This window comes from Meleagris gallopavo, chromosome 26, assembly GCF_000146605.3.
Source record: "Meleagris gallopavo isolate NT-WF06-2002-E0010 breed Aviagen turkey brand Nicholas breeding stock chromosome 26, Turkey_5.1, whole genome shotgun sequence".
Lineage (NCBI taxonomy): Eukaryota > Metazoa > Chordata > Aves > Galliformes > Phasianidae > Meleagris > Meleagris gallopavo.
The window spans coordinates 4519371-4538763 of NC_015036.2; the positions used below are offsets into that span (position 1 = coordinate 4519371).

The 19393-nt window shown below is 52.9% G+C and overlaps 1 protein-coding gene and 1 long non-coding RNA gene across 3 annotated transcripts; one reads left to right on the forward strand and one right to left on the reverse strand.

Moving 5' to 3' along the window:
- Positions 1-4790: 4790 nt before the first annotated feature.
- Positions 4791-13367, reverse strand: LOC104914359. Its single transcript, XR_004162029.1, has 4 exons — positions 13298-13367; positions 11906-11986; positions 11708-11796; positions 4791-5029 (listed from the first exon to the last, which is right to left on the reverse strand). It is a non-coding gene; the product is annotated as an uncharacterized LOC104914359 (long non-coding RNA).
- On the forward strand, positions 7641-18322 carry HTR3A (5-hydroxytryptamine receptor 3A). 2 transcript variants are annotated; one of them, XM_010723705.3, is made up of 9 exons: positions 7641-8915; positions 11157-11320; positions 11537-11581; positions 12373-12482; positions 13151-13320; positions 13456-13616; positions 13897-14107; positions 14484-14717; positions 14960-18322. In XM_010723705.3, the coding sequence occupies exons 1-9, from the start codon at positions 8843-8845 to the stop codon at positions 15256-15258; spliced, it is 1467 nt and encodes a 488-aa protein (XP_010722007.1). In that variant the 5' UTR covers positions 7641-8842; the 3' UTR covers positions 15259-18322. The 2 variants fall into 2 exon arrangements, with proteins under 2 accessions (XP_010722007.1, XP_019478597.1); XM_019623052.2 differs by having other exon boundaries at positions 13151-13616.
- The last annotated feature ends 1071 nt before the right edge of the window (positions 18323-19393 follow it).

The following is a 19393-nucleotide window of genomic DNA, read 5'->3' on the forward strand; positions in this document are numbered from 1 at the left end:
GCGCGGCTGCTCCGTGCGCGCGGCGACCGCGGCGGTGATCCGGCAGTGAAAGGGTGCGGGGTTTTGCACGGAGGGGTCGTGCTTTCGTGGGTTTCATTAAAAGTTTCTTTCTGCTTGCTGTTTCGTGGCTCGAGCGCGGCTTTCTGGAAACCCCTTCTGCAAATGCAGCTGAGATCTTTTCGTTGCTTTAATAAAAACAGCAGATGTCTCAATGCAAGGTGTACGCAGGGACGTGCTCACCTCTCTGGAGCAAAGTGCATGCGGTGCACATCATGTGAGGACGGCCGGTGCAAGGAGCATGCAATGCACATCATGTGAGCCTTTCAGAGCAAGGTGCATGCAATGCACACAACATGAGCGCTGCAGAGTCAGCTGCATGCAATGCACATCACACAGGCCCTCTGTTGCAAGGTGCATGCGATGCACATCACACAGGCCCTCTGTTGCAAGGTGCATGCAATGCACATCACACAGGCCCTCTGTTGCAAGGTGCATGCAATGCACATCACACAGGCCCTCTGTTGCAAGATGCATGCAGCAGTGCACATCACATGAGAAAGGGTGAATGCACACCCTTGGGAACACAGGGACAGAGCTGCAGTGCTGGAGCCCTCTGCAGGGAGTCCCAGGTGTGAAGGTCCCAGTGCACACCGAAGCACCAAGTGCAGGGCAGGCAGCAGTGTGGGAAACAGGCTCAGAAATCCTCTGTCCTTGCACAGAACTGTTCTGTGATCTGCAAATCACTCACACAGAGTTGCTGCAATCCCATGCACAGCACCGCATCCCTTTGCTCAGCATGGAGCCCAAGCACTTTTAGTTTGCAGCATGGGGATTCTCCCCTCAAAGACGTGGGAAGGATGAGGATCTGTAAGGCACGATGACTCTGTGAGTCTGTTTTGAGGAGGAAACGCTTCTCCTCCCCAATCACCACCATCCAAAGCAGTGGCACCAGGAGGCTCAGCAAGGAGGCAGAAGGCACCACATCGGGGCAGGGGAGCCCAGTGCAGGTGAGAAGCACACAAGCCATCACGCAGGGCTCAGAGCGCTCTGATAAATCCTCATTTGTATGACTTCTGCTTGGGACGAGGCTGTGCCGCGGGTGCCGATGCGAGATGAGATCTCATTTACAGTTTCCTGCTGGATTTCAGATGTGGAGCAGCTCATCACAAAGGCTGTCAGCAGCCCCGGCCCCGGCTGCACACGCAGGACATCACAGATGAGATTTCAGCGCCGCACATTGGCAATTTGATTCGGCCCAATGACCTGGCTGGGCTCAGCTCCCCCGGGGCTGAAGCAAAATTCCTTTTTTGCATCTGTGGAGGAACACTCAGGAACGTGTCACATGCAATTGCAGCTCCTCGTTTCTCCGGCTGCCTCGCAGTGCGGGTGGCTGGAACATCAACACAGGTGTGGGAGCATAGCATGGCCTCTTAAGGGTCATCTTGGCTCCAAGCATAAAAGAAAAAGAATTAAAGCTGTATCTGGAGGGATGTTTTCAAAGGGAGAGGTAAAAAACTGTCAATTTCACATGTCTGCAGGGCTATTCATAGCAACAGAGCTGATATTATTGAGTTTAGGGTTTGCAGCATCCCCTTCAGCCCAGCAGCAGACCTGCGATGTTCCAACCTACTCTGATATCCCAAAAGCTGCTAAAATACGTCTCAGGTGCTGGCAAGTGTGATAACACAGGGCTGCGTGGGCATGGTATTAATTACAGGAAATATGCTACATGAATTTAATGAATAACTGCAAGCACTGTAATTAGCTCTCATATGGCAGATATGGTGTTCCTTCTCCCCGCTGAACTGAAATTGCAATCGGAGCAGCTGGAAATGCAAAGTTAAGGGTAGAAGAAGTGCGTCCCATGGGTACCTGCCTAGCACCCCCCTACCCATCCTTAGCGGAGAAGCAGAGAGCAGGTCTGGGAGATGGACCAGATGACCTCTGAGCGCCCCTTCCAACCCAAACGATTCCACGAGATGCCCTTTTCCTGCCCCCAAAGGAAAGTTTCAGAAGGAGATGAGCGAAGGTGCTGAGATTTGGCACCTGAACCAACGCCATCCCAAAGGCAGGGGCTGTTATTGTGGCTCCGGTTGGTGCCCACGCCGAGCGATGAGCCGTGCAGCTCCCGGCCCATCTCCGACTTCTGTTGTGATCTTTTTGCCTCCTGTTTCCTGCACATAAAAGACTAGTCTTGCCTGAGAATATCAAGTTATTGCTAGGGCCTTGGGGAAATCTGATCGGGGAGATAATCGAGTCGGAGTTCCAATTTGCTTATATTGAGTTTCGCCAACTGCGGAAGGCAGATACCTTTGTATTCCCCTCTGCTGGCTGGAGCCTCCCCGACAGACGCCGAGGCAGCTGTCTCGACACGCTGCCGAACTGGGAAGATAAATACAAACGCATGGGAATTATCTCTGCGTTTGCTAACCACCAATTTAGGTCTAAGTAGGCTCCCTCTGTTAGGAAGACTAATGAATTCCAATTCTACAAAATATCCTTTGCTTTTAACAAGCAAGATGGAAGGTAGCTGGGAAAGAAAGAGGGAAGAGCTGTGAATAACGCCACGAGAGAGCCAATTACAGCAGCCAGCTGGCACTGCAAAACTTGGTGCTTAACTTGGTAAGGAGGAGCCAGATTGTGCGGTCCATGTAAGGATGCTCTGGGCCAGCCCCAAGGAGGCCAGAAGGGAGCTGCTCCTCCTCCATGGCTTCCTGCAGAAGAATCATAGAGTCAGAGGGTCATTCAGTTTGGAAAAGACCTCTGAGATCTCCAAGTCCAACCCAACCCATCCCACCGTGCCCACTGCCCACGTCCCGCAGTGCCACATCTCTGCAGTTCTGGAACACCTCCAGGGATGGTGACCCCACCACCTCCCTGGGCAGCTGTGCCAATGTAGCACCGCTCTTTCTGAAGAGAAATCTTTCTCAATATCTGACCATCTTACTAGGAGAGACATGACATGTCTGTGCCATCGTGCCATGGAACTGAACTGAGCTGAGCTGCAGCCCAGCACATCCGTACAGCAAAGCCAGGGCTGCAGCCACTGGGAGAAGCCAGGGCTTGAGCAGGAAGGGGATTTCCGTGCATCATTTCATACAAAATACACTTACCTTGAGGTCACTCTTATCAGTTTTATGAGCAGGAAAATCTATAGGCATGGAGAGTGAACACAAGTGCCTGCTGAAAGCAGCCGAGACAACTCCCTCTAAAAAATTATTAATGTCCTGATTGCCAATAAACTCAGCCTCGTATTTTTAGCTCTGGGTTTGCTGTGGGTATGTGTTATGCTGAGCAGCCTGATTAATGTCACAGTAACTAATTAGGGTGCAAGACAGATACTGGTGATTCTCTTGCAGTGTCAAGCACAGTACAAGTGCCGTTATATCAAAGATAATTTGGTGTGGTGAGGGGGCATATGCTCTTGGATGGAGAACAAGTGGGAGCTGATGGTGTGCCCCCATCCCTCTCCTCCCATACCTTCAGATCTTTCAATCCAGCCTGATTTTATCAAAAGGAAGCAATCAGTTTGCACTGTTAAATGAAAAAAGAATGAAAAAGTGTTCCAGAAATGTTTACCAGCACTCAGGGAGCATAAGTGTGGGGGGATTTCAATGGACACCAAACACTTGCCCTTACGAGACAGCAAATAACCCTCACCTGCTTTCCCAGAAACACTGCAGGGTCATGTTTAAAAGCAGCAGGCACTGATGAGAAATTCCATTTTGAAAAGCTTGTGCCTCAAAGTGCTTGGCATTTGCACAGCTCCTGGTGCACATCTACTGCTGGGAATGCACCGAGCCTCCCCTAAAAAGCAAGGATAGGAAGAAATGCCCCTGAACTGGGGGTGCGTTCCCACCTAACCAGGTCAGGAAGGTGCAGCAGCAAAATAAAAGGGGGAGAAAAGCAGCAAGTCGGGCACCAGGCTCACACTGTGCCATAAAGACAGCCATGCAAGATTAAATACTGTTGGGTTTGCTCTCAGCAAGGCAATTCCTGCCTAACCTTGGGTAATATCGCATCTCTGACGCGCAGCTGCTGTACCTGCTCGGAATGAGATGGATCTCCTCCATTAACGCCAATGGGCTCCAAATACCTTGGTGTACTTATTATTACCTGGCTTTAATGGATAATGAAATTGTGGCATAATATTGCTAACACTTGAAGGGTGTCTAATGGTGAATGCAACTGAAGGGAAAGTGCTTTGATGGGGGATTTAAAGGCATCGAGCTTCTTTGCTGGGTTTGCATTCCCAGCTCTGGGAGTGCAGGGATCCCAGCATCCTCCCTGGGACTGTGGGTTTGGCAGCTCCAAGGTCACCACCATGCCCAGCATGCTGCTAGCCATGTCCCCAAGGGCAGCACAACAGAGGGGCTGTGTCAGGGCACCGGTCCACAGCAAAGAAGGGCATGGATCACACTTTGTCACAGCCCAAAGAAGAAAAAGGGGCTCACAGCCATACAGCAAGCATTGCTCAGCCTTCTACTTACAGTGCTGAGAATGAGATCCCAAACTGCATGGTACTCCCTACCCCCTGGCCTGAGCTGCACCTGATGCCAGCACAGCACCGTCACCACTTGCTGCCTTGAAATACAGCGTGACTCATCCCTGCAGCTGCTCCAAGTGGAGTTCATTAAGCAGATGAGTAAATACGAGCAGCTTGCAGAGAGAGAGCCTTCCTTAGCTGAGCTCTCTGAGACCAGGCTACAGCTGTGCCCATTTGGCTGCTGGGCTCCAAAATACCACCCCCCCCCTCCTGTCTCCATCCTCCTGTTTGCCCGAGGGATGCTCAGCACCCTCTGTGTGGTGACCACCCCACCTGTCTGTCTGTCCTGTGGGCAGCCCTGTGACAAGGGGTGATCCCCAGCCCTGTGAGCAGTAGGAGCGTGGCTGGGGACTGAGATAAGAGAGCTCACAGCCCCCCCTGCTCTGCACAGGCACTGTCCCAGCCCCTACCTGCAGCTGTCTCTCGCTGCTCATTGCACGGCGCTGGTATTTATCTCCAATTGCCCGTGAAATGCTTCTGCTGCTGTTAATGAAATGAGAGCAACATCAGATGCATCCTGACACCCTTCCATCCCCCAAAACCACCCCGCAGCCAGCTGGATTTGGGCTCAGGTCCCTCCGCTGTGCCCTGCAGCGCTGCACATCCCAGCATTGCTACAGCTCCATCAGTTTGCACTATGGCCTTTTTACACTCTGTGCAGGTGCCAGCTGCACCCCACACCCAGGGCTGCTCCCTCATTGCACTGATGCTCCAAACTCTGCCCCCCCTGCAGCACCCACCTCTGCTCAGAGCTCGTGATTGGAGGGCTTTGAAAGCCAACAGATGACTTTGCAAAAAAGTTATCCCCTTCCAGTGACACTTGGTGCCATGCAGCCTGGCCCATTTGTCACAAAGCACTCAAAGGAGATTAAAACCAAGTCGTTTCAGAGGAGATACTCTCTTACACTGTGAGACAGCCTCACGTTCATTACAGAGCATCACTTTAGAGCACTTTCTGCAGAGACATTTTAACTGTCCCCTCCAGGCCTGCAGAACTTTGTGCTGCTGATAATTAAACCATGAAATACAGTGGGGCTGTGGAAGTGCTCCCCTTCCTGGCCACTGCAGCGCTGCTTATTTATGACCCCTGTGCATTTTTATTGGTAAGGATGGGGACAGGAGTTGGGGAAGCTTTCCTATCGCTCTAATAAAATCTTATTTCTAAAGCGCTGCTGAGATAAATTTAAACTCATTACAGCAGTTGCATAATCACACTCCCTCATAAAGACGAACAAAGTAAACAAGAATTGCAGATGGAGGAGACCAAGCGGGTCACCTCCTCATCCCCCAGTCGTGTATGATTATCTCCAACAGGATACTCCACCAACACTTTGTCTTCATTGCTGCTGTCGTGCACTTGCACTGCCATGGCAGGAGCCACTTACCTGCGATGCATACCCACGAGGGGAAAAAATAATTGTTTTAATCAGTGCATCGGTGAGATCCTTGGAAATGTTTGCAGTTGTTCTTCTGTTATGATCTCAGTGTTACCTGCTTAATGCAGACTTGGAGGTTGGCTCTGGGGGGCTGTGGGACGGCAGCATTGCTGATGCTGTGTGCTGCCCTATCTGCGTGTTACTCCAGCACCCAGCTCTATAGGTGTGGAGTTATTTACCTGAGAGACACTTAAGGGCTCACAATGAGGCAGCCAGCATGGCAGTGAGGTGTTTGTCGGCCCAGTTCCCTGTGCAGAGCAAAGCTATTAGGATCTGTAGTGACCCACAGTAGTGATTAAATTAGCAAAGTGCCTCACGGAGCTCCTGGCTCCAGCCTGGCTCCCCAAACTGCCCTCCAGCTGCGCCCTGGATATGCTTTTTAGGGATTCTGGAGGAGGGACCCCTTCACTGGGCACCCAGCTTGCTTGCTGCGGTAAAAGAACGGCCTCGTGGAGCCAACAGATCCATCTGTGCTCTGTATCCTTCAGAAACCTATTAGCCTTTATGGGGAGCTGTCTCCATAGAAGCAAGGAATGGCCCTTTGCTCTGCAATCTACAAAGCATCGCTCTGCCATCATCTCGTTTGTAACCTCCATGCCCCTCCTGTTCCTCTGCGTCCATCAGCAAGTGCCCATCCCATGCAGCAGCCCAGGGCTGAGCCCACAGCTGCAGCAGGTGGCTCTGACTGCATTCCTGGTTGGCACAGATTGGTGTGAGGGGAGGGATGCAGAGCACTGTGCGCATCACCAGACATCGTGCTCAGCCCCTACCTTCCAGTTTCCCCCACCCTGAGGTCACCACTCTAAGAAGCATCCAGCACTGAGGAAAGCATCCTTCCCCACAGCTGGTGCCTTCTGAAAGACGGCCAGAGCTGAAGGAGGCTTAAAAGCAGGGGACAGCATGGCACAGCATCACCAACCAGGGCAGCCTGCAGGCAGGACCCACGGAGAGACTTTGCACTTATCTGACAAATATTCAGCTCTGCATGGAAAGATGAAGGATTTGAGCACCATCCTTAGCCCTTAAGGAGGGAAAACTCACCAGGTTTTGGTGCACAGAGCGGTGCTGGAGCCGTGGCAGTGCTGCAGGTGCAGGGAGCCGGGCTGAGCTCAGGGAAACTCGAGATGCCGAGCGCTTCGATTCTCAGAAAAGCAATTACTGTGCAGCAGATTACAGAGCTAATAAAATCCCATTATACCATTTCAGAAAGTAAATCTGATCTGGATACTGCCAATTTATATCAGACATCCCACAAAAAGTCCCGTAAGAGCCCCCGACGTACAGACTGTGTGTGCAGGCGCGTAATACAAGGCTATAATAGATCACACTAATTAGATATCCGATAACAGGAGGCCTGATAGGAACTACATTAAAATCTCTTTAAGATGAAGACATAAAACCCAAGGGAGAGGATACAGAGTTAATGATGCTGCCACTGAGGCTGCGGTTCACTGCTCCTCACTGTCCTGTTCCATCCCGGACCCCACTCTGATGCTGGGACCCTCGCTTGGACCCTGTGCAATGCGTCGTGTCCCACTCCCTGCAGGTGCCAGGAGGACAGCGTGGTGGCAGTGGGTTCTGCATGCTCCCCAGCACTGCAGCCCAGGGCACGATCCCCAGCACCGCTGCGGCGCTGCCCGTGATTTTTATTATCCAGATTCAATAACAGCAAACAGCTCCGAGCTGTCTGCGCTCCCCAGGAGGTGACTTACCATCCTCTAACAGAGCTGAGAAATCAAATTAGCCCCAGCTTTACACTCTCTCTTTCCCTGACACCGCTATTGGCAGCCGAGGGGAGTTCATCAGGGCCGTGCACTAATTCTTATCTCGTTTAAGTGACTCCACGCTGCCATCTGATGCAATTTGCTCCGTGCCGCAGCCGAGGGCTCCGATCCTGCCTGGCTGCCTCACCAGCCCTCCCAGTATGAGGGAGCTTGTGGAGAAGCTGGGAGCACCGTGAGGCTTTGGGGAAAGTCCTTCTCCAGCCTGCCCTGCTCATCCCCAGGCTTCTTTCCCTGCCACTGAGCAGTTATTCTTTCTTCCCCTTTAGCAACTCCAATTCCAGCACTGCTCAGTGCAGCTCCAGAGATCTCTGCCTGGCTGCTGGAAGCCCACTCTGCCCTGCAGCAGCTCTGGCTGTACCCACACCAAGCACCCCACTCCTGAAGTTACTTAAGGCCAGGTTGGATGGGGCCCTGGGCAGCCTGGTTTGGTTGGCAACTTACACATGGCAGGGGCTTGGAGCGCAGTGATCTTAAAGACCCCCTCCAAGCTAAGCCATTCTATGGCTCTCTTCTTTGTAAGTCCCCGGCACAGATCTCACCTCTCTCATTTGCAGGCCATGAAAGGGCTCCTGGCACAGCCTTGTGGCTCTCTCCATTACCAGAACTGCTCCCCATACACCTCCTGCAGCCCCTGCTCTCCTCCATGGCTCGCAGTGCCCCGGAACAAACCTGCACAGCCACAAGGCAGCACCTTGCACAGGTTTCGTCCTTCACCTGCACAATATCCACAGTAGCACAGCTGTGATGGGGAAATCTCACACTGCTGTCACCCGCAGATGATGCAGCCAGCTCCCACCCCTCCCAGAAGCAGGAGCTTCCCCCCAGCACTATGCGTGGCCAGGGGGCTCAGACGCTCAGCATTCGCAGCATGCCAGCCGTGGGGCGGGCGGCCTCCTCCTTCCTCCCTCCCCTCCTGAAACTCGATGCAGCAGAGGAGGCTGATTGCAAGATTAATTACGCATTTTCCCAAACCTGACGGCTGGGGGACAGCGAGCAAAAAGTGCTGCCTGCTTCCCTGATTGGGTTCACTTAGAGGAGAGCGCAGACTGCGGACGGAGCTGGGGACGTGGGGCACCATGGTGCTGGTGGTGGCTGTCATGTTGCTGCTCCTGGCACTGCTGCCACCGGTGTCGATGCTGCAGGATGCAGGTAAGGACACGATGGGGAAACCTTCAGGGGTGGGAGAAGGAGCTGGTTTCTTGCAGCTGGAGGCACATTGGAGCACCTTCATGTAAGCAGTGGCTCTATAGAGCATGCAAACTTTAGGGTTGTTTTGATGTTGTTTTTTTGTTTTGTTTTGTTTTTTAAGTATTTTCTAAGATTAAAGTTATTCAAAATCTGCATCCATGGGTAAGTCCAACCATGGGTAAGCTCTTGGAAAGAGCTCCAAGGCACTGTGCGCTTGACTGAGTGTGGTTGCAAGGAGAAAGGGGTAATGGCTTACCTGAACCCAGCGCTGAGTTTTGGGCACATCAGGGGTTTCAGAGCACTTGGGTCACAAGGAAGGATCCCCAGACATGGTGCTGTGACCCCACTTCAGTGGCTGCATGCCACGGCCCAACTGCTGGGCTGAGCAGGGGAAGCAGCTTTGGCCAATGTTCTTTATGTTGAATAGTCAAAGGCAGCCAGTACAGGGCCATGCAAATGGTTTCAGGAGTGCGTGTTGTTTTTGTCTTTATGAAAGGGATAAAGGTGGTGGTGATGGGAGAAACAGATATTTTGTCCAGGATTTAAAAAAAATCTTACCATTGGGCATTTTTTTGGAATAAGTTCACCCTGTGGTTGATGCTGATTGCATCACAAAGTTTGAATACTTGGTTATAGAATATTGCCAGCCAACAGATAGCAACTGGGGGCTTTCTGCCCTTTGAAAGTTAGTCAGTTTTCTAGTTACTTAATTTCATAGACAAGATTTCCCTTTAGCTCAGATGGAAAACAGTGAGCAAACAGCACTTATCTGCAGTGTGGCAGGTGGTGTGAGCCAGTCAAGACCTGGGACCAGCATTGGGACCCAGCAGTGAGCCCAGCCTCATCCAATTTGGCTTTTTCCATGCACTGGGAACAGGTGCCCTAAGCCAGCTGTGAGCAGCTGCAGCTTGGCCAGAGCCTCTGGTGTAATGGCAGCAGTGCCTGAGTTCCTCCCTCCCTCTGATTGCTGCTTCTCACCCCTGTTGCCTCTAACTGCTTACATGTGGCTGGATGAGGGTCATGAGCACGGCCAGCTCTGGGGCATTATGGGTTGCATGTAAAGTTGGAGGGGCTGGGGCTGCTTTTTCTTAGCTGAAAAGAAAGATGAATATTTCCTCCCAGGCAGTTTTTTCCCAAGTTCCTGCAGATCTACTCCAGTGAGCGCCCCTTGTTACATACAGAGCGGGCTCTGTTGGTTGAGCTACCAACACCAACATTGCTCCTGCACAATAAAGTGATGTCACTCATAGCTAAAGGTGCCAGGTTGGCAACACGGAGCTGCAGATGCAATGCTCACACCCTGGCAGAGCAGCACAGGGCCAACGCTGCATGTACACATGCATACACCAACCCTGTGGGTCCTTCCTCAGCTTCAGCCCACACACCATACACATATAGGGCAGGAGGAGTGCCTGGAGCAGGGATATGGGAGCCCCAGCTCCCAGCCAGCATGGCACAGAGCGCTGCTATCCCAGCTCTAATCACACAGCCCTGTGCTGCACCTCCTCCTTTTGTGGGCTCAGAGCATCCAACTCTCATATGTGCCACGAGGAGATGAGATCTGAATGTGCAGAAGATGTGCTGTCCAATAGTTGGGCTCCACAGCCTTGATGCAGTGCCATTCAAAGCCACAAATGATGGAGGAGTGGCACAGAACCTTCCCACCATCGCATGAACGCACTGGGGCAGCAAAGATGAGCTAAGGAACAGATATTTGACCAATAGCCAAAAAACCCAGCTGGCATACAGTTGTTTTCCAAGAGACTGACTAGCCAGCAGCATTTGCAGGCATTTGTGCTGTAGAAAGCACTGGGGAACTGGATTCAAAACCTGGTGACACACGTGGTGCAGCTCCCCAGGATTAGCACAGGTACTTTTTTTTTTTATCTGGTATAGACAGATTTTAGTTTTCTTTGTTACCTTGCATGAATTTAGCATCTTAACTCATCTTTAACCTTAGCCTTCACCTTCATAGTAAAGAAGTAATGTCTCTCCAATAAGGGGTAGAAAACTTATCCTGGGGCAGTGATTCCCTTGCAGTTTCCCACTGTCCTGACATCACTCCTGGAGAAGAGGCGGACAGCAGCTTCAGGTGGGACATGGCCATCTGAGACCCAAGAAGAGTCTAGGGGAAGGTCAGGGTGATTCAGGGGACCAGGGGGGCAAACAACAAATATGAGCTGCCTCTCCCCATCCCGGTAGGAGCCCTGCAGGGGAGCCCAGTGCCAGATCCCTCCACGCCAGCCCTGCTCCGTCTGTCTGACACGCTGCTGGCTCACTACAGGAGGGGAGTCCGACCCGTGCGGGACTGGCGCACCACCACCACTGTGGCCATTGATGTCATGGTGTATGCCATCCTCAGCGTGGTGAGTCTGCTGTCCTCCCATCCCAGCTCTGATGGGGAACCAAGGGGTTCCCAATCTGCCTCTCCCCTTCCACCCCACAGCATCGTGCTGCTGCTCATTCCTCTGCAAAAGGAATGATGCTTGCTATACGAATTCCCTCTGGCTACCTCTACCCACCCAAACCAGCAATGGTTTGTTGTCACCCTGCACCAATCACTCCTCTTCTTGTTCTCACAGGACGAGAAAAACCAAGTGCTGACCACCTACATCTGGTACAGACAGGTGAGCCCACGGACCATTCCGGCCCCCCCTTCCCTTCAGCCCCATCTGCCAGCACTGCCCCACAGTCCCAGGAGGGATGCACGGGGGAAGGCAGGCTGCTGTCAGCCAGCCCTGATATTTGCCTACCTCATCATCCCAGCCCTCAGCCCTGCAGACAGGTCCTGGCACAGCGGCTCCTTCCAAAACTGGGGCCATCTCCCTTGGATGCAGGAACGCTGTGGAGCAGTAAATTCAACAGAAAGGAAAATCTCCTTTGAGTTCACACTGTATTTGCAAGCCTCTTCCCCAAAGACAGCTTTCTTGTCTGCTCAGCTACTCACTCACCTCTGGTTTTTGTTCCCTGTGACTGCCCAGGTATCAATCAATGAATTCACCCTCAAACAAGGCCCATGAGACACAAAGCACCTGGATGCATGCAGAAGGAAGCAATTTCAGGAACAGACAGGACAGGCATTTCTGTTTTCATGGGAGATGCTGCTGGGGATGGGGTAGTGTCCCTGTGAGAGCCAGCACCCCTGGGAGGCAAACGTGTCTCCATGAGCACATGCCTTTCCAGCTAACACCATGGGGTTATCCCCCATTTTTGCAGGACATAACAAGGCCTCTGCAGGGCATGAGTCAAGACTCTGAAGACACAGCTTACACACTGCCTGCTTCTCACTGTTGTGTAGCTGGAGAAATGGGCTTTCCTTTCTCTCGGACAAGGCAGTCAGGGTTTCTTTCTGGCATCGGGTTTGGATCTTGGCAGGGCAGCGTTACCTTCCAGATTCCCTTTTGCTTTGCCCCCACAGCACTGGACAGATGAGTTCCTCCAGTGGGATCCAGCACATTTTGACAACATCACACAGATTTCCCTCCCTGCAGAGAACATCTGGGTGCCCGACATTCTCATCAACGAGTTGTAAGCACAGCACAGCCCCTACCCCAAAAGAGAGCTCGGGGCTTTAACCTCCCTCTCCCATCACTGTGCCTTGCTCTGTATTCCTGGCACAGAACTGGCAGTGCCCCCGTGTGCAGTGGGCTGCAGATGGGGAACGGCTTGGCACTTGGGACATTTCCAATGCTGGCTAACTGCAAACATTTGTAATTATCCACACTGTGCTGGGGGTGGGATCCAGATATTTGGAGAAAGGCTTTGTTAAGGAAGCACAATGCGAGGGCAGCTGCAGAGCTGCCAGCCCTCCTTGCAAAGCCAGCCATTGTCCTTCCCCACCCCCACTTCTGCTGGGATTTAAGGTGTTCCCACCATCTCGTGCTGCACAGACCCCCGTGAGGCAGAGCCACAAATGGCCTTGGGCTGCTCTGGGAGAGCATGGGGAGCACGGTAATGACGTGGGGCAGCTGTGCCCACGCAGGGCAGTGTGCTACTGCAGGGCAGTGTGCTACTGCTTTGGCCCTTTCCCCTGACCTCCACTTGTTTCCAAAGAACACGTTGGCAGAACAGCAAAGAAAGGTCCCGGTGCTGGGCAGTCCCCATCCCAAACGCAGCTTGCCAGGAGGAGCCCAGCTGTTCACAGCCCTCCCCAAAGCGCTCCCTACGCTTATGTTCTCTGTCCCTATGCCCTCCAGCGTGGACGTCGGGAAGTCCCCTGACGTCCCCTACGTCTACATTCGCCACCACGGAGAGGTCCAGAACCTCAAGCCCATCCAGGTGGTGACAGCCTGCAGCTTGGACATCTACAATTTCCCCTTCGACGTCCAGAACTGCTCTCTTACCTTCACCAGCTGGCTGCACAACAGTGAGCGCGGGGGGCTCGGGGACGGGACCGGGGCGGGCGGCTCCGTGCAGGGGACGCGTCCCCCTCTAGGTGGCCCCAGCGGCTCGGGAATGCCGTGCCCGGCAGCCTGCAGCTCGGTCCCCACCTCCCTTGCAGTCCACGACATCAACCTCTCGTTGTGGCGGCAGCCGGAGCTGGTGAAATTCGACAGGAGCGTCTTCATGAATCAGGGCGAGTGGGAGCTGCTCTACGTGCTCAGCCACTTCCAGGAGTTCAGTGTCAAAAGCAGCGACAGCTACGCCGAGATGAAGTTCTATGTAAGGGCCCTTGCCTTCTTGGGGCAACGCTGTGCCCTGCTTTGAGTGCTGCTGTTCTCAGAGATGAGGCACCCTGGCATAGTTTTGCCTTTGGTCTCATTACTTCAAGCTGCTCCCCAGCCCCGTGCCGAGGTGCATCCCTCCACCATTCCAAGGGTCTGGGCAGTGCGGCCCACCACTCTTGCCTGCCTTAGCAGAGACCCAAACCAGCCCAAGCCCACCTTTCAAGCAGGGCTCTGCCTTCACTAAACCTTTCCTGTCTCTCCCTATGTCCCAATAGGTGGTCATCCGGCGGCGTCCTCTCTTCTATACTATCAACCTGCTGCTCCCTAGTATCTTCCTGATGGTGATGGACATTGTAGGCTTCTACCTGCCTCCCAACAGTGGTGAGAGGGTCTCTTTCAAGATCACTCTCCTCCTGGGCTACTCAGTTTTCCTCATCATTGTATCTGACACGCTTCCAGCTACTGCTGTTGGCACCCCACTGATAGGTAAGACAGCACCATTGGTCCCAGCTGGTGCTGGGGCACGAACTCCTCACATAAGAGCAAGAAATGGGAGATGTGGGTCAGTACAGAAATGGGGGCTGTAAAATAGCTCAGGATTTGGAGGTATCAAGGCTACTCCATGTATCTGACAAAGCTGCACAGCAGCCTAGAGAACAGAATGACATCCTGCCAACTGGGTGGGGTGGGCTACAAAGCAGTTGTAGGCCTGGAGCTCCAGGAGCTGCAGCTCTATGCCATGACCAGAGATCTGCTGCAGGGCTTGGCAGGAAGAATTCACTCAAGACCTGCCTGCACTGTGTATCGATCTAAAGACTGAGCTGGCCATTGCAGGCCACTCACCTTGCTGGCATCTCCACAGGCATCTATTTTGTGGTGTGCATGGCGCTGCTCGTCATCAGCCTCACAGAGACCATCTTCATTGTGCGCCTGGTACACAAGCAAGACCTGCAGCCTCACGTCCCCAGCTGGGTGAAGCACTTACTGCTGGAACGTGCCACTGCATTGCTCTGCATCTGGGACAGGAAGAAATTCAGCCAAAGCAGAACACAGAGCTCAGACATCTCTAGGCACATGGAGAACAATGACAGCACAGGTAAGGACTGGGGAGAGTGCTCCTGCAGAAACAGAAGGGAAATGAATACTACGCAGATCTAAGCCCAAAGCTCTTCTAGTGGTGTATTATCAGAACTAGCATTTGTTATTTCAATTAGCTCTCACCATCTCTCTTGGAGCACTGTGGCACACGCACAGCAATCCAGATGTCCAGATCACATGCAGAAGTCTCAGCTCTGCATCTAAAAAGATTTTTCTCACTTCTCTCTCTCGATCCTGCAGCCAAGCTGAACCACTACAGTTCCGAAGACCCTCGGGAGCGAGAGGTGGCAGGAGGCACAAGGCCCACCCCTGCCTTTGCCACTCCAGCAGAGGGCTCTCTGCTCATTCACAGCATCCTGCACGAGATCACCACCATCCGCCAGTTCCTCGAGAAGCGTGATGAATTTCGTGATGTTGCCCGTGAGTGGCTGCAAGTGGGCTACGTGTTGGATGTCCTGCTCTTCCGAGCATACCTGGTGGCTGTCCTGGCCTACACTGTCACACTGGGAACCCTCTGGTCGGTGTGGCAGTATGCCTGAGCTGCATTTTAGGGCAGGCAAGGTGAGACCTCAGATGCTGCTGCACTCCAGAGGCTACTCCCTGGTTTATGCACTCAGACCCATCTGTGTTTTCTGACTACAGAGATCCAGACTGGTGCAATTGCCCCACTTCCAGTAACTCTAGAACAGCAGCATCTGAGCGCTAAGGGCTGAGGAAAAGTGAGCAAACGCCGAGCACGCCTACCCCAACCAAACCCCTGTCAGTTCCAACCGAGCTCCTTTTTCCCTTTCTCTCACCTCACAAGGGTTTCCCGGGTGACTGCAGCCTCTTCACCCATCCCTCTTCATCCTCCTCCCAGCCGGGTTAAGGCCACGAGCACAGCGCGGCCCCGCTCCCACCCGGCGCTTCAGCACCACGGACAGCGGCACAGTCCGGCAGCCGCCGCTCCCGTCGGGGCTCCCGGTCCCACCAACCTCCCGCGCTTCTGGACTCCTGGGGCTCAGCCCTCACCTTGCCCAGTGGAGCCTCATCTGAAGCCCAGGCCACCAGGATGCCCACCCCTCTCTCCTCCCTTCCCCAGGGTGTTTTTTTGCTCCCTCCTCCGTCTGGGGGCCACCCAACTCCTTCCCAGTCACACCTCATCCTCATCATGCATCCTGCTGTGGCAGAGGGACATGGATTTTCCCTCCATGCAGGGCTGTGCTCACCAGCTCCACTCACCTTGCACGAAGCACTGGAAGCTGCACATCTGTTTCTTGTTCTTTGTTAATGCTTCAACCAGAGCCAGGAGTTCATCAGATCCTGCATGTCAATGTCTCCCCTTCTCCTGAGTGCTTTTTGCATGCTTGACCAGTAGATCCCCTCTGCATTCCTACCCATCAGCACAGTAACTGGAAGAGAACTGGGGGGGGGAAGGGGGGGGACAAAAAAAACAACAACAAAAATACACAGTGCAAATGGGTCTGTCTCCATAGGAATGCAATGCTGGAAGAGACCAACAGGGTTACCTGTCCTGGTCCTCCACAATGCAGGCTTCCAAAGCTGCCATATATAAGCATGCTCCCTCTACATACCTCTGCCAGGGTAGTGGCACGAAGCTGCTGTCTAACAGGAGAGCTCCTGCATCTCAGAACAGCAGGACTGGGATTTGAGCCAAAAATTGTAAAGAGCTGCTCTGCCCAGTGCAATACCTGCACAGCGTGTTTGCAAACTAGGGGTAGTGTGTCAGGCAGCTGTGATGTCTGCCAAGAGAAAAAGCCAAACTGATGGCATTTTCAGGGTGGTCCCTGAAGCCCTGTGCAGGTACAGACGTGTGCTTCACACTTGTTCCTTACCTGAGCATCCGGCGCAGGCACCGTCCTCTAAAGTACTGGAGATGAAGAGAGGCCTCATCCTGTTTGCTCTGGTAGCTCCTTGGCAGGAACATAGATATCACAGTTTCTGGCATCTCTGTGTCCACTTTCAAGCCCACCAACCCCAATGCACAGGCCAGACACCCTCCCAGGCCTTCACATGCAGGAAAACTCCCTGCTAAGTGACAGGAGGGCTGCTGGCTGGGTGGCGTGGGCTCCTGGCAGCCCCAACCAGCACTAATGCGCTGATGGTCTGTAAGTGGCTGGCTATTGATGAGGTGTCCAGTTAAAGAGTTTGTGAGACACTAAATCAGCCCATTGATCCTACCGAGATCGATGGTGCTACAGACCTGATCACTGCAGCGGGCAATTAACACCCTCTGGAATGAGCTGCCTTCATGTAACATCAAACGCTCCAACAGACAAATCCAATGGGCCCATTGAACCGGGCGTGTGACACCTCCCACCCGCACGAGACCTGGGCTGAGGTCGGTGGGACCACTGCATCTCCTTCCTCAGCCATGCCCCATGGATGCCCTCTGCCCCATGGCTCACCTGTGCCACCACAGATCCCACGGACAACACTTCTCTGGCCATCCCGGTCTCGATATGACTTGATCCCAGTGCAGAGCTGCTAACCCTCACCTACTCCACAGGTCACTGTGGGAAATGAGTTAAGCTAGAGCAGGAGGCAGCACCCAGGCTTTCTCCCTTTCAGATTACTGCTTTTCCCTTGCACGGCTTTGGGAAGTGCTGCATGCAGGAAAAGTTACAGGCATCTCTACGAGATGAGCCTGGATTTTCCTCTAAACAACAACAAAAAAATCAATAAATCTGAATCTAATCTACTAATAAAGGTTTAATGAGGACATAATGTTGATGGAACAGAACATTGTTGCAGCATAATCACTCCCAGCTGCTGTGTGAATGTGCAGACAAAGGCCCAGTCCTATGACAATTTCCCTGTTATAATAACTCCTTTGTATGAGGCCAAACGCTGCAGTGGGATCTTATCCCTTCCTCCACGAAGTGCAGACAGCAGGTTGCTGCAAGCAGGACACTTCAACCAGGGGTGCCCAACACATCCCTAGGAGTGGCTGTGCGAAGAGGCAGCACCCAGAGGCAGTTGCCACTTGGAGGCTCATGCGTTGCCACCAGCACTTCAGGAGCCACTGATGCTGGCTGTGCCCTGCAGCAGGACCCACAGAGCAGAGGATGGGACACAGCTGTCCTAGGGGAGCTGGAGCCCTGTGAGAGACTTGGGGTGAGCACACTGCTCACTGTGGGCACAGGAAGAGCCTGTGCTCACACCAGTGCATTGCATCCATAACCTGAAAAATAAAGGACACATTACATCAAGTAACTGGGACTGCTATAGGATGGGCATGTAACTGCATCCTGGCCCCCCTGGGGGGCACCAAGGGCGGGAGGGAGCAGCTCGCAGCGCACCGGGCTGAGTGCCGCATGCCATACAGCGACATAAAAGGAGTGCAGACTTTGCTGTTAATGTAGTCAGTAAATAAATAAAGGAGGGCTTAAGCTTAGTGTACAGCAATCAGTTTAGAACTACAGGATAATTAACACAGCGGGGGGCCAGACTACTCTGCAGTCAGGTTTAAATGAACGAGTTCACTTTCATTGAGGCAAACCCGCTCTGCTCCCCAGCGAGCTGTGCGTGCAGCAGCAGTGCCTGCACTGGCAGCAGCAAGTAGGGCCAAGGGTTGCACCCCATGCACCCCACAGCAGCAGGGAGCCCCTGTGTGGGTTTCCTGCTGTGAATCCTCCTCTTGTTGTTTGCTCCTACATCACCCAGGCAGACTGCAACCAGTTCTGCCCTCTTCCCATGTAACGCAAATGCACCTGTGCATGCACCATCCCAGCAAGGAAGAGCCAACCTTGGGTGGGAATGGCACCCACACAGGATGGGAATGGCCATTTTGGCTTCAGAACCCGAATGGCAGCGCTGTCCGTGCTGCTGCTTCTCTCCTCAAACAGGAAAAATAAAGGACAGCAGCAAATCACCCTGTCAAGCATCATGCGGCGCACGATGAAACGGTCTCCAGGGATGCCAAGGGACTTTAAAACAGGAGGCACGTTTCATTTTCTGCCGCTATAAGGGCCCTCTCCTATGCCAAAGCACGGAGGGAGCCCTGCATAAATAAGAAGGAAGCTTTTTAGGAGCTCGTGGCTCTTAATGAAAAAGAAATTCTTGAGAGCCATGATCACATACCTCCATTTTCCATGGAAAAGCATCTTCCAGGCTGCACATCCTTAGAAAAACAGCAGCTCCTGTTTGCTGTGTGGGACTCCCCTCTCTCCAGGATCACAGTAGTGGGATTTGCTCCCTGCACCACCCATCCCTGGGACAGTGCTCAGGTCAGGGGGTGCACAGGGATGGATCCCCCCATCCACCCAGCCCTCCTCACCCATGCCCTCCAGCAATGGTCAGGATGCTTGACCTGCATCATAGGAACGAACACCCAGTGCCAACGGCACAGCACTGGAGGGCTTCTGCTACCACCACATCCTCCTCTTCCTCCTCCCAGGGCTGGCATCCGAGCACAGAACAGCAACAGGAGACGGCAAGCTGAGACAACTGAATTAACTTTATTGTTTCTTCTAACTGCAGATTCAAGGTATACAACTGAACATTGCTATTTTCCTTATGAGACTTATAAATAAAAATACAAAAAATGTCCACTACAAAAAAATCTACTGTTAGTAGGATGTAAAAAATATTCTCTTTGCTATAGAAGGCACGAACTTCACTTAGTGACACATGGAGAGAAAAAAACCTGCAGCAGTATATTCTTTTTTTTTC

Bases quoted from the DNA above. Each gene is read 5' to 3' on its own strand.
- HTR3A (XM_019623052.2), top strand. From the start codon at position 8,843: ATGGTGCTGGTGGTGGCTGTCATGTTGCTGCTCCTGGCACTGCTGCCA. The intron at 11,582-12,372 runs GTGAGCCCACGG...TTGCCCCCACAG, and splicing joins CCTACATCTGGTACAGACAG to CACTGGACAGATGAGTTCCT. The intron at 14,718-14,959 runs GTAAGGACTGGG...TCGATCCTGCAG, and splicing joins GGAGAACAATGACAGCACAG to CCAAGCTGAACCACTACAGT.